The 15,702-nt window shown below is 46.9% G+C and overlaps 1 protein-coding gene across 2 annotated transcripts in view; it reads right to left on the bottom strand.

The window, feature by feature from the left end:
* Positions 1 to 15,702, bottom strand: part of myrf (myelin regulatory factor) — a 92,272-nt gene that overhangs the window by 63,613 nt on the left and 12,957 nt on the right. For both annotated transcript variants that reach the window (XM_036961463.2, XM_090217463.1), the window contains exons 2-4: positions 12,558 to 12,648; positions 11,658 to 11,948; positions 6,743 to 6,804 (exon numbers count right to left, since the gene is read on the bottom strand). In XM_036961463.2, the coding sequence (XP_036817358.2) occupies positions 6,743 to 6,804; positions 11,658 to 11,948; positions 12,558 to 12,648 (444 nt within the window). The remainder of the gene's footprint in view (positions 1 to 6,742; positions 6,805 to 11,657; positions 11,949 to 12,557; positions 12,649 to 15,702) is intronic.

Genomic DNA, 15,702 nt, shown 5'->3' with positions numbered 1-15,702 from the left:
ATTCATTAGTCCATCAACCCCAAAACCATATCCTTTAGTCCAGCAACCCTAACACCATATCCTTTAGTCCATCAACACCATATCCTTTATTCCATCAACCCCAACACCATATCCTCTAGTCCATCAACAACATATCCTCAAGTCCATCAACAACATATCCTTTAGTCCATCAACCCCAACACCATATGTTTTAGTCCATCAACACAATATCCTTTATTCCATCAACCCCAACACCATATCATCTAGTCCATAAACACCATATCCTTTATTCCATCAACCCCAACACCATATCATCTAGTCCATCAACACCATATCCTTTAGTCCATCAACCCCAACACCATATCCTTTAGTACATCAACCCCAACACCATATCCGTTTGTCCATCAACCCCAACACCATATCCGTTTGTCCATCAACCCCAACACCATATCCTTTAGTCCATCAACCCCAACACCGTATCCTTTAATTCCATCAACCCCAACACCATATCCTTTAGTCCATCAACCCCAACACCATATCCTTTAGTCCAACAACCGCAACACCATATCCTTTAGTCCATCAACCCCAACACCATATCCTCTAGTCCATCAACACCATATCCTCTAGTCCATCAACACCATATCCTTTAGTCCATCAACCCCAACACCATATCCTTTACTCCATCAACCCCAACACCATATCCTTTAGTCCATCAACACAATATCCTTTAGTCCATCAACCCCAACACCATATCCTTTACTCCATCAACCCCAACACCATATCCTTTAGTCCATCAACACCATATCCTTTATTCCATCAACCCCACCACCATATAATCTAGTCCATCAACACCATATCCTTTAGTCCATCAACCCCAACACCATATCCTCTAGTCCATCAACACCATATCCTTTAGTCCATCAACCCCAACACAATATCCTTTACTCCTTCAACCCCAACACCATATCCTTCAGTCCATCAACCCCAACACCATATCCTTTAGTCCAACAACCGCAACACCATATCCTCTAGTCCATCAACCCCAACACCATATCCTTTAGTCCATCAACCCCAACACCATATCCTTTAGTCCAACAACCGCAACACCATATCCTCTAGTCCATCAACCCCAACACCGTATCCTTTAGTCCATCAACCCCAACACCATATCCTCTAGTCCATCAACACCATATCCTCTAGTCCATCAACACCATATCCTTTAGTCCATCAACCCCAACACCATATCCTTTACTCCATCAACCCCAACACCATATCCTTTAGTCCAACAACCGCAACACCATATCCTCTAGTCCATCAACCCCAACACCGTATCCTTTAGTCCATCAACCCTAACACCATATCCTCTAGTCCATCAACACCATATCCTCTAGTCCATCAACACCATATCCTTTAGTCCATCAACCCCAACACCATATCCTTTACTCCATCAACCCCAACACCATATCCTTTAGTCCATCAACACCATATCCTTTAGTCCATCAACCCCAACACCATATCCTTTACTCCTTCAACCCCAACACCATATCCTTTAGTCCATCAACCCCAACACCATATCCGTTTGTCCATCAACCCCAACACCATATCCGTTTGTCCATCAACCCCAACACCATATCCTTTAGTCCATCAACCCCAACACCGTATCCTTTAATTCCATCAACCCCAACACCATATCCTTTAGTCCATCAACCCCAACACCATATCCTTTAGTCCAACAACCGCAACACCATATCCTCTAGTCCATCAACCCCAACACCGTATCCTTTAGTCCATCAACCCCAACACCATATCCTCTAGTCCATCAACACCATATCCTTTAGTCCATCAACCCCAACACCATATCCTTTATTCCATCAACACCATATCCTTTATTCCATCAACCCCAACACCATATCATCTAGTCCATAAACACCATATCCTTTATTCCATCAACCCCAACACCATATCATCTAGTCCATCAACACCATATCCTTTAGTCCATCAACCCCAACACCATATCCTTTAGTACATCAACCCCAACACCATATCCGTTTGTCCATCAACCCCAACACCATATCCGTTTGTCCATCAACCCCAACACCATATCCTTTAGTCCATCAACCCCAACACCGTATCCTTTAATTCCATCAACCCCAACACCATATCCTTTAGTCCATCAACCCCAACACCATATCCTTTAGTCCAACAACCGCAACACCATATCCTTTAGTCCATCAACCTCAACACCATATCCTCTAGTCCATCAACACCATATCCTCTAGTCCATCAACACCATATCCTTTAGTCCATCAACCCCAACACCATATCCTTTACTCCATCAACCCCAACACCATATCCTTTAGTCCATCAACACCATATCCTTTATTCCATCAACCCCAACACCATATAATCTAGTCCATCAACACCATATCCTTTAGTCCATCAACCCCAACACCATATCCTCTAGTCCATCAACACCATATCCTTTAGTCCATCAACCCCAACACAATATCCTTTACTCCTTCAACCCCAACACCATATCCTTTAGTCCATCAACCCCAACACCATATCCTTTAGTCCAACAACCGCAACACCATATCCTCTAGTCCATCAACCCCAACACCATATCCTTTAGTCCATCAACCCCAACACCATATCCTTTAGTCCAACAACCGCAACACCATATCCTCTAGTCCATCAACCCCAACACCATATCCTTTAGTCCATCAACCCCAACACCATATCCTCTAGTCCATCAACACCATATCCTCTAGTCCATCAACACCATATCCTTTAGTCCATCAACCCCAACACCATATCCTTTACTCCATCAACCCCAACACCATATCCTCTAGTCCATCAACCCCAACACCATATCCTTTAGTCCATCAACCCCAACACCATATCCTCTAGTCCATCAACACCATATCCTCTAGTCCATCAACACCATATCCTTTAGTCCATCAACCCCAACACCATATCCTTTACTCCATCAACCCCAACACCATATCCTTTAGTCCATCAACACCATATCCTTTAGTCCATCAACCCCAACACCATATCCTTTACTCCTTCAACCCCAACACCATATCCTTTAGTCCATCAACCCCAACACCATATCCGTTTGTCCATCAACCCCAACACCATATCCGTTTGTCCATCAACCCCAACACCATATCCTTTAGTCCATCAACCCCAACACCGTATCCTTTAATTCCATCAACCCCAACACCATATCCTTTAGTCCATCAACCCCAACACCATATCCTTTAGTCCAACAACCGCAACACCATATCCTCTAGTCCATCAACCCCAACACCGTATCCTTTAGTCCATCAACCCCAACACCATATCCTCTAGTCCATCAACACCATATCCTCTAGTCCATCAACACCATATCCTTTAGTCCATCAACCCCAACACCATATCCTTTACTCCATCAACCCCAACACCATATCCTTTAGTCCATCAACACCATATCCTTTAGTCCATCAACCCCAACACCATATCCTTTACTCCATCAACCCCAACACCATATCCTTTAGTCCATCAACACCATATCCTTTATTCCATCAACCCCAACACCATATAATCTAGTCCATCAACACCATATCCTTTAGTCCATCAACCCCAACACCATATCCTCTAGTCCATCAACACCATATCCTTTAGTCCATCAACCCCAACACCATATCCTTTACTCCTTCAACCCCAACACCATATCCTTTAGTCCATCAGCCCCAACACCATATCCTTTAGTCCAACAACCGCAACACCATATCCTCTAGTCCATCAACCCCAACACCGTATCCTTTAGTCCATCAACCCCAACACCATATCCTTTAGTCCATCAACACCATATCCTCTAGTCCATCAACACCATATCCTTTAGTCCATCAACCCCAACACCATATCCTTTACTCCATCAACCCCAACACCATATCCTTTAGTCCAACAACCGCAACACCATATCCTCTAGTCCATCAACCCCAACACCGTATCCTTTAGTCCATCAACCCCAACACCATATCCTCTAGTCCATCAACACCATATCCTCTAGTCCATCAACACCATATCCTTTAGTCCATCAACCCCAACACCATATCCTTTACTCCATCAACCCCAACACCATATCCTTTAGTCCATCAACACCATATCCTTTAGTCCATCAACCCCAACACCATATCCTTTACTCCTTCAACCCCAACACCATATCCTTTAGTCCATCAACCCCAACACCATATCCTTTAGTCCAACAACCGCAACACCATATCCTCTAGTCCATCAACCCCAACACCGTATCCTTTAGTCCATCAACCCCAACACCATATCCTCTAGTCCATCAACACCATATCCTCTAGTCCATCAACACCATATCCTTTAGTCCATCAACCCCAACACCATATCCTTTACTCCATCAACCCCAACACCATATCCTTTAGTCCAACAACCGCAACACCATATCCTCTAGTCCATCAACCCCAACACCGTATCCTTTAGTCCATCAACCCCAACACCATATCCTCTAGTCCATCAACACCATATCCTCTAGTCCATCAACACCATATCCTTTAGTCCATCAACCCCAACACCATATCCTTTACTCCATCAACCCCAACACCATATCCTTTAGTCCATCAACACCATATCCTTTAGTCCATCAACCCCAACACCATATCCTTTACTCCATCAACCCCAACACCATATCCTTTAGTCCATCAACACCATATCCTTTATTCCATCAACCCCAACACCATATAATCTAGTCCATCAACACCATATCCTTTAGTCCATCAACCCCAACACCATATCCTCTAGTCCATCAACACCATATCCTTTAGTCCATCAACCCCAACACCATATCCTTTACTCCTTCAACCCCAACACCATATCCTTTAGTCCATCAACACCATATCCTTTAGTCCATCAACCCCAACACCATATCCTTTACTCCTTCAACCCCAACACCATATCCTTTAGTCCATCAACACCATATCCTTTAGTCCATCAACCCCAACACCATATCCTTTACTCCATCAACCCCAACACCATATCCTTTACTCCATCAACCCCAACACCATATCGTCTAGTCCATCAACCCAACACCATATCCTTTAGTCCATCAACACCAACACCATATCCTTTACTCCATCAACCCCAACACCATATCGTCTAGTCCATCAACCCCAACACCATATCCTTTAGTCCATCAGCCCCAACACCATATCCTTTAATCCATCAACCCCAACACCATATCCTCTAGTCCATCAACACCATATCCTTTAGTCCATCAACACCATATCCTCTAGTCCATCAACACCATATCCTCTAGTCCATCAACACCGTATCCTTTAGTCTATCAACCCCAACACCATATCCTCTAGTCCATCAACCCCAACACCATATCCTCTAGTCCATCAACACCATATCCTTTAGTCCATCAACACCATATCCTCTAGTCCATCAACACCGTATCCTTTAGTCTATCAACCCCAACACCATATCCTCTAGTCCATCAACCCCAACACCATATCCTTCAACCCCAACACCATATCATCTAGTCCATCAACCCCAACACCATATCCTTTAGTCCATCAACCCCAACACCATATCCTTTAGTCTATCAACCCCAACACCATATCCTCTAGTCCATCAGCCCCAACACCATATCCTTTAATCCATCAACCCCAACACCATATCCTCTAGTCCATCAACACCATATCCTTTAGTCCATCAACACCATATCCTCTAGTCCATCAACACCATATCCTCTAGTCCATCAACACCGTATCCTTTAGTCTATCAACCCCAACACCATATCCTCTAGTCCATCAACACCATATCCTTTAGTCCATCAACACCATATCCTCTAGTCCATCAACACCATATCCTCTAGTCCATCAACACCATATCCTTTAATCAATCAATCCCAACACCATATCCTCTAGTCCATCAACCCCAGCCTTTCCTTTGTTATTCTATACCTTCAAGTCCTCAATTCACTCTCCTTCACAACCACAACATAAACTGTTCTTAATTGAGAGAGGCAGGAAGAAGCAGGAGAGAGTCAAGGGAAAAGAGAGCTCAGATTTACCATTGATCTGCTGAGGGGAGTACAGCTCAGAGCTGGACTTACCATTGACCTGCTGAGGGGAGTATGGCTCAGAGCTGGACTTACCATTGACCTGCTGAGGGGAGTACGGCTCAGAGCTGGACTTACCATTGACCTGCTGAGAGGAGTATGGCTCAGAGCTGGACTTACCATTGATCTGCTGAGGGGAGTACGGCTCAAAGCTGGACTTACCATTGATCTGCTGAGGGGAGTACAGCTCAGAGCTGGACTTACCATTGACCTGCTGAGAGGAGTATGGCTCAGAGCTGGACTTACCATTGATCTGCTGAGGGGAGTACGGCTCAAAGCTGGACTTACCATTGATCTGCTGAGGGGAGTACAGCTCAGAGCTGGACTTACCATTGACCTGCTGAGGGGAGTACGGCTCAGAGCTGGACTTACCATTGATCTGCTGAGGGGAGTACGGCTCAAAGCTGGACTTACCATTGATCTGCTGAGGGGAGTACAGCTCAGAGCTGGACTTACCATTGACCTGCTGAGGGGAGTACGGCTCAGAGCTGGACTTACCATTGATCTGCTGAGGGGAGTACGGCTCAGAGCTGGACTTACCATTGACCTGCTGAGGGGAGTATGGCTCAGAGCTGGACTTACCATTGACCTGCTGAGGGGAGTATGGCTCAGAGCTGGACTTACCATTGACCTGTTGAGGGGAGTACGGCTCAGAGCTGGAGTCTGGGGGGGACTCTGGGAGCGTCCTGGAACGTAGTAGAGAAATATTGATTGGTTGGTATAAAGATCAATACAGATTTTATCATGCAGAAACTTGTGCCGTACAACGTGGCATTTCAATCCGAAAGTTATTTGATTTTAGAATATCTCTTATATATTTTTGAAAGGCGATAACTTACTTAGCTGCAGCAAAATCATCTACATTGTGTTGTGTTGCATGAGTTCTTTCCAGGCCATCTGTCTGTTTTCTGTAATATGACTCTAGTTTCTGATATCTGCCTTCCTCACATCTTCGCTCTCAAGCACTGATTACATAACGGAGCTGGATTTAGTATAAGGGTGTCTATGGTGTGAATCTAGTTAATCTAGACCTAAACCATCATGTCATTGTAGACATGAGTCTGGCTCATCGGTTAAATGTGAGCTACTATGACTTATCTTTTCAAGTTGTATTTCACGTTGATTTTACAACTTATTAAAAAGTAGCAGGCTAAACTGGTTGAGATTATGTCATTACAACCAATTTTGCCTGCTGGGTTGATGCGGTTGCACAATATACACTACAGTGCCTTGGGAAAGTATTCAGACCCTTTGACTTTTTCCACATTTTGTTACGTTACAGCCTTATTCTAAAATTGATAATTGTTTTTTCCCCTCCCTCATCAAATCTACTCACAATAGCCAATAAAGACAAATATGACATTTACATAAGTATTCAGACCCTTTACTCAGTGCTTTGTTGAAGCACCTTTGGCAGGGATTACAGCCTCGAGTCTTCTTGGGTATGATGCTACAAGCTTGGCACACCTGTATTTGGGGAGTTTCTCCCATTCTTCTCTGCAGATCCTCTCAAGCTCTGTCAGGTTGGATGGGGAGTGCCGCTGCACAGCTATTTTCAGGTCTCCAGAGATGTTTGATCAGGTTCAAGTCCGAGCTCTGGCTGGACCACTTAAGGACTTGTTCCAAACCCACTCCTGCGTTGTCTTGGCTGTGTGCTTAGGGTCGTTGTCCTGTTGAAAGGTGAACCTTCGCCCTAAGTCTGAGGACCTGAGTTCTGGAGCAGGTTTTCATCAAGAATCTCTCTGTACTTTGCTCCGTTCATCTTTCCCTGGATCCTGACTAGTCTCCCAGTCCCTGCCACTGAAAAACATCCCCACAGCATGCTGCTGCCACCACCATGCTTCACTGTAGGGATGGTGCCTGGTTTCCTCCAGAAGTGACACTTTGGTATTCAAGCCATTGAGTTCAATCTTCATCAGACCAGAGAATCTCCTTTAGGTGCCTTTTGGCAAACTCCAAGCGGCCTGTCATGTGCCTTCTACTGAGGAGTGGTTTCCATCTGGCCACTCTACCATAAAGGCCTGATTGGTGGAGTGCTGCAGAGATAGTTGTCCTTCTGGAAGGTTCTCCCATCTCCACAGAGGAACACTGGAGCTCTGTCAGAGTGACCATCGGGTTCTTGGTCACCTCCCTGACCAAGGCCCTTTTCCCACGATTATTCAGTTTGGCCGGGCGACCAGCTCTCGGAAGAGTCTTGGTGGTTCCATACTTCTTCCATTTAAGAATGATGGAGGCCGATGTGTTCTTGGGAACCTTCAATGCTGCAGAAATGTTTTGGTACCCTTCCCCAGATCTGTGCCTTGACACAATCCTGTCTCGACGCTCTATGGACAATTTCTTCAACCTCATGGCTTGGTTTTTGCTCTGACATGCACTGTCAACTGTGGGACCTTATATAGACAGGTGTGTGCCTTTCCAAATCATGTTCAATCAATTTAATTTACCAAAAGGTGGACTCCAATCAAGTTGTAGAAGCATCTCAAGGTTGATCAATAGAAACAGGATGCACCTGAGCTCAATTTCGAGTCTCATAGCAAAGGGTATGAATTTTTACGTAAATTTGGAATTTCTGTTTTTGCAAGCATTTCTAAAAACCTGTTTTACCTTTGTCATTACGGGGTATTGTGATGTCATTATGGGGTATTGTGATGTCATTATGGGGTATTGTGATGTCATTATGGGGTATTGTGATGTCATTACGGGGTATTGTGATGTCATTACGGGGTATTGTGTGTAGATGAAGGATTTAGTTTATTGAATACATTCTAGAATAAGGCTGTAAAGTAAAACATCTGGATAAAAGGGGTCTGAATCATTTACAAGTGCAATGTACACACAAAAGTATGTGGACACCCCTCCAAATTAGTGGATTCGGCTATTTCAGCCACACCTGTTGCTGATAGGTGTATAAAACAGAGCACACAGCCATGCAATCTCCATAAACAAACATTGGCAGTAGAAGGGCCTTAGTAAAGAGCTCAGTTACTTTCAACCTTTACAACAAGTTAGTTTGCCAAATTTCTGGCCTGCTAGAGCTGCCCCGGTCAACTGTACGTACTGTTATTGTGAAGTGGAAACTTCTAGGAGCAACAATGGCTCAGCCGAAAGTGGTAGGGCACAAGCTCACAGAATGGGACCTCTGAGTGCTGAAGCTCATAGCGGGTAGAAATCGTCTGTCCTCGGTTACAAGAACTGTTCATTGGGAGATTCTTGAAATTGGTTTCACAGAGCCCTGACCTCAACTCCATTGGACACCTTCGGGATGAATTGGAACGTCAACTGCGAGCCAGGCCTAATCGCTCAACATCAGTGCCCGACCTCACTAATGTTCTTGTGGCTGAATGGAAGCAAGTCCCCGCTGCAATGAGTGGAGGCTGTTATAGCAGCAATGTTCCAACATCTAGTGGAAAGCCTTCCCAGAAGAGTGGAGGCTGTTATAGCAGCAATGTTCCAACATCTAGTGGAAAGCCTTCCCAGAAGAGTGGAGGCTGTTAAAGCAGCAATGTTCCAACATCTAGTGGAAAGCCTTCCCAGAAGAGTGGAGGCTGTTATAGCAGCAATGTTCCAACATCTAGTGGAAAGCCTTCCCAGAAGAGTGGAGGCTGTTAAAGCAGCAATGTTCCAACATCTAGTGGAAAGCCTTCCCAGAAGAGTGGAGGTTGTTATAGCAGCAATGTTCCAACATCTAGTGGAAAGCCTTCCCAGAAGAGTGGAGGCTGTTATAGCAGCAATGTTCCAACATCTAGTGGAAAGCCTTCCCAGAAGAGTGGAGGCTGTTATAGCAGCAAAGAGGAGACCAACTCTATATTAATGCCCATGAGATGTTCAACTAGCAGGTGTCCACATACTGTAGTAGCATAATCTGTCATCTTGCTCTATAATTCCAACATGTCAGTTTCTGTTGCCTACCATTCCCCATCATCCATCTATCCATGTATAGTCCCAGACAGCTCAGCCTCACCCTCACCCACTCCCTTTCCCTCACCCTAGCCCTCACCATCACCCACTCCCTTTCCCTCACCCTAACCATCACCCACTCCCTTTCTCTCACCATCACCCACTCAACTTTCCCTCACCCTAACCCTCACCATCACCCACTCCCTTTCCCCCACCCTAACCCCCAATATCACCCACTCCCTTTCCCTCACCCTAACCATCACCCACTCCCTTTCCCTCACCCTAACCATCACCCACTCCCTTTCTCTCACCATCACCCACTCAACTTTCCCTCACCCTAGCCCTTACCATCACCCACTCCCTTTCCCTCACCCTAACCATCACCATCACCCACTCCCTTTCTCTCACCATCACCCACTCAACTTTCCCTCACCCTAACCCTTACCATCACCCACTCCCTTTCCCTCACCCTCACCCTAACCATCACCCACTCCGTTTCCATCACCCTAGCCCTCACCATCACCCACTCCCTTTCCCTCACCCTAACCATCACCATCACCCACTCCCTTTCCCTCACCCTAACCCCCACTATCACCCACTCCCTTTCCCTCACCCTAACCCCCACTATCACCCACTCCCTTTCCATCACCCTAGCCCTCACCATCACCCACTCCCTTTCCCTCACCCTAACCCCCACCATCACCCACTCCCTTTCCCTCACCCTAACCATCACCATCACCCACTCCCTTTCCCTCACCCTAACCATCACCCACTCCCTTTCTCTCACCATCACCCACTCCCTTTCCCTCACCCTAACCCTCACCATCACCCACTCCCCTTCCCTCACCCTAACCATCACCCACTCCCTTTCCCTCACCCTAACCCTCACCATTACCCACTCCCTTTCCCCCACCCTAACCCCCACTTTCACCCACTCCCTTTCCCTCACCCTAACCATCACCATCACCCACTCCCTTTCCCTCACCCTAACCCCCACCATCACCCACTCCCTTTCCCTCACCCTAACCCTCACCATCACCCACTCCCTTTCCCTCACCCTAACCATCACCATCACCCACTCCCTTTCCCTCACCCTAACCCCCACCATCACCCACTCCCTTTCCCTCACCCTAACCCTAACCATCACCCACTCCCTTTCCCTCACCCTAACCCCCACCATCACCCACTCCCTTTCCCTCACCCTAACCCTCACCATCACCCACTCCCTTTCCCTCACCCTAACCCCCACCATCACCCACTCCCTTTCCCTCACCCTAACCCTCACCATCACCCACTCCCTTTCCCTCACCCTAACCCCCGCCATCACCCACTCCCTTTCCCTCACCCTAACCCTAACCATCACCCACTCCCTTTCCATCACCCTAACCCTAACCATCACCCATTCCCTTTCCCTCACCCTAACCCCCACCATCACCCACTCCCTTTCCCTCACCCTAACCCCCACCATCACCCACTCCCTTTCCCTCACCCTAAGCATCACTCCTTGACTCCCTCCTTCTCCCTGACCTCCTCCCTCACCCTCTCCCCCCACCCTAACCACATCCCTAACCCCCTTCTCTCACCCTCACCATGTCCCTCACTCACCCCCCCCCCCCCCCCCACCCTTATCCCGCCAGCTCACCCTGGTGCGTAGTGTCCTCTGTGTTCAGGCTTGATGTGGTCCTGCTGCTGCTGGTGGTTCTGCTGGTGGTTGTGTTGCCTCAGGCAGGGGTAGTTGTTGTGTCTCAGCAGGCCCAGGGGTGGGGGGTAGGAGGTTTGGCAGGGCTGGGGGTGGGAGTGGGGGTTTCCCTGACGGAGGGGGATAGGGGGATTCACGCCACACTGCAAATCACCCCCAGAAGAGGAAACTCCGGCTTGGGGTGATGAGTAAGAGTTAGGCCCTGGGGCACCGCTATGGACCTCAGAAAAACAGCTGGGGAAACACAGAGGAGAATATATATATATATTATATATTTACATATTTTACATTTTGATCATTTAGCTGCCGTTCTTATCCAGACTTACAGTCATTCATCTTAAAGTAGCTAGGTCAGACAACCATGTGATTGTGTTCATTAATATTAGTTGGAAATTGGAAATGTCCCTAGAATAGCATGTTATGAATTGGTTAATGTGTGTTGAGGTGGGTCGTGTTTATCAGGGCACTCAATTGAAAACGTATTAAAGAGTTTTGCAACGGAAAACAAAAACCTATGTTTCTTGTTGGACAAATCCAGTCCCTTTTTCAGCACATTTCCCCCCCCCCCCCATTTGGTACCTAATAAACGCTACCCTGGTTAGACATACTTGTTGTTTGGTCGCATTGATAAGCTGGTCACAGATGTGTTTGTGTTGTAGCTAACTCCTGTGGTTGTTTGGCATGACAATGACAGACAACACAGACAGGTGTGGTTCATTAGGCACCAAAAGGATGAAAACTGACTGAAACAGCGAGGGAATACCTGGACCTGTCCAATAAGAAAAACCCAATTTACGTTTTCAATTACAAAACACTTTGTAGCGTTTCCCAGGAGCCACTCACATGTCAGTGCTGTCGTCCTCCTTACTGATGTAGTCCTCCAGGATACTGGTGTCAATGTTCGCTGGCTCCAAGGAGCTGGTAATATCATGACCTACAGAGAGAGAGAGGTAATATCATGACCTACAGAGAGAGGGAGGGGAGTAGAAAAGAGAGAGAATGTGTTGTACATCAGTTGTACCACCTGAGTGAACTAGACCATAGAGAGTGATGTTGGATTCTGTTTCACTGTTTGGGAATGCTAAGACCAAGACTAATCTGGATCTTATGTCTGAGTCCAGACAGGATGGGTTGGTGTTGGGTTCAGACAGGATGGGTTCAGACAGGATGGGAACAGACAGGATGGGTTGGTGTTGGGTCCAGACAGGATGGGTTGGTGTTAGGTACAGACAGGTTGGGCTGGTGTTGGGTCCAGACAGGATGGGTTGGTGTTGGGTTCAGACAGGGTGGGTTGGTGTTGGGTTCAGACAGGATGGGTTCAGACAGGATGGGAACAGACAGGATGGGTTGGTGTTGGGTCCAGACAGGATGGGTTGGTGTTGGGTTCAGACAGGATGGGTTCAGACAGGATGGGTTCAGACAGGATGGGTTGGTGTTGGGTACAGACAGGGTGGGCTGGTGTTGGGTCCAGACAGGATGGGTTGGTGTTGGGTTCAGACAGGGTGGGTTGGTGTTGGGTTCAGACAGGATGGGTTGGTGTTGAGTCCAGACAGGGTGGGCTGGTGTTGACAGGTCATCTGACAGCTGGGTTCAGACAGGGTGGGCTGGTGTTGGGTTCAGACAGGGTGGGCTGGTGTTGGGTTCAGACAGGATGGGTTGGTGTTGAGTCCAGACAGGGTGGGCTGGTGTTGACAGATCATCTGACAGCTGGGTTCAGACAGGGTGGGCTGGTGTTGACAGATCATCTGACAGCTGGGTTCAGACAGGGTGGGCTGGTGTTGACAGGTCATCTGACAGCTGGGTTCAGACAGGGTGGGCTGGTGTTGGGTTCAGACAGGATGGGCTGGTGTTGGGTTCAGACAGGATGGGTTGGTGTTGGGTTCAGACAGGGTGGGTTGGTGTTGGGTTCAGACAGGATGGGTTGGTGTTGACAGGTCATCTGACAGCTGGGATCAGACAGGGTGGGCTGGTGTTGACAGGTCATCTGACAGCTGGGTCCAGACAGGGTGGGCTGGTGTTGACAGGTCATCTGACAGCTGGGTTCAGACAGGGTGGGCTGGTGTTGACAGGTCATCTGACAGCTGGGTTCAGACAGGGTGGGCTGGTGTTGACAGGTCATCTGACAGCTGGGTTCAGATGAGTCAGTTCTTTAGTTTACCTCACTACATTGTTCTTCATGTTCCCTTTCTTTTCTGCAAAAAAACAACAACTGCTTTCTCTAATGATAAATACATCTAAAGTACTAATTCTGACATGTCCATTTCAACCAATAGTAAGTATACTACGAAGATTCCTCCTCCTCGTCGTCGTCCTCCTCCTCATCAACAACCAGTCAGTAGCCTATACATTGTGCTAGTCTATTGGGTGCACCAGCAATGGTTTTTAGCTTGGTTTAAGTGTTGGCGTGTGAAATAATTAATCCCTCTATTCTCTCACCCTGCTCAACCTCACTCCATCCAGGGACGTGGGACCGTACTCACCCCATCTCAGGCAAAGCTCCCTGAATCCACGTGACTCTACCCCATAATCCTCAGAAACACCAGCATGTAGAGTACACAGACACTATTTTACCTAAACTATTTCTACAGGGAATTTCAACAACAAAGCGAGTGAGTGTGACAAAGGTGAAGAATGGGTGAATGAGGTTAGGTAGAGAGGGGTCAGAAAGAGGTATACAGTGGGTGGGCCATGGTTAGACAACTTCTCTCTCGGAAGATGAAGCTGCTACTCAGTTCGGAATGTCAAAAATGTCTGTGTTAGTGTCGCTTTCTCTCTCTCTTCGCCCTCTGTCTTCAAACCCCTTGCTATTTTAACATCTCACTTGATCAGCACTCAGCCACCTCTGAATTCCTCTCGTCGCTCTCTGCCACTCATTCAGTGGTCTTTCCCCCATCTTTAGAAGCAGCCATGTCTCGTCCGTATCGTCCTCTGTGCGTGGTGGTATAGTTTCATAGAAATGTACAGAGTGCTGTTGTTACTCTCTCATACAGCTGGATCACATCAGCATGTGTTTGATGACAGCAAGATGGGAGTGTAAAAACAATTAGAGATTATAGATGGAGTATCTTCAGATGAAAAGATCTTTGGCAATTCTTGGTAGGACAAGGTTCATGAATACATGCCAGAGCCAAGGGGGGGAGGATGAGAAGAACCGAATGAGAGGAGGAGGAGCAGGAGAAGAGGGGGAGAGGAAGAGGAAAGGAGGAAGAGGATCGTTTTCACTTAAATAAAGACCAGATGTGCACCCTGCCCAAACTGGCAGTAAATTCAGACTGGCAGGACTGATAACGAAGAGGGAGTGGGGTGGTTGGAGACAGACAGGGGATACAGAAGGATATATGAGAGAGAGAGAGAGAGAGAGAGAGAGACCTGTATATATATAGAGAGAGAGTATATATATATATATATATATATAGAGAGAGAGAGAGAGATGTAGGAATGGGAGCCATTGGGAAAGGAAGTGATAAACAAAAAAAAGCTTTGAAACTAAAATGAGTAACTGTACATTGCAGATGATAGATAAAATGAGAGATGTGAACACAGGGGATTAAAAGAAGAGAACCGAATCCAAAGAGAGCACTACATAAATCCAGACGCTACTCATGGGTTGATATTGTGTCCGAATTAGCAGTAAATCACTAGTTATTATCAGCGTTTGAAAGTGTGGATACTAGAGTGGTGTCTGTGTAACGGATGTGAAACGGCTAGCTAGTTAGCGGTGGTGCACGCTAAATAGTGTTTCAATCGGTGACGTCACTCGCTCTGAGACCTTGAAGTAGAAGTTCCCCTTGCTCTGCAAGGGCCGCGGCTTTTGTGGAGCGATGGGTGACTGTTGTTGATGTGTGCAGAGGGTCCCTGGTTCGCGCCCGGGTATGGGCGAGGGGACGGTCTAATGTTATACTGTTACATCCGCTTTGACGCTCCGCTAAATTAGGACATGCTTCCATTTTCTTTTGCTTGCGCCGTAGTCACACAAAATGTGGTCAAT

This window comes from Oncorhynchus mykiss, chromosome 2, assembly GCF_057628025.1.
Source record: "Oncorhynchus mykiss isolate SJ-2025 chromosome 2, ASM5762802v1, whole genome shotgun sequence".
Taxonomy (NCBI): Eukaryota; Metazoa; Chordata; class Actinopteri; order Salmoniformes; family Salmonidae; genus Oncorhynchus; species Oncorhynchus mykiss.
Note: the sequence above shows the minus strand (reverse complement) of the source record. Positions and strands in the feature narration are given on the sequence as shown.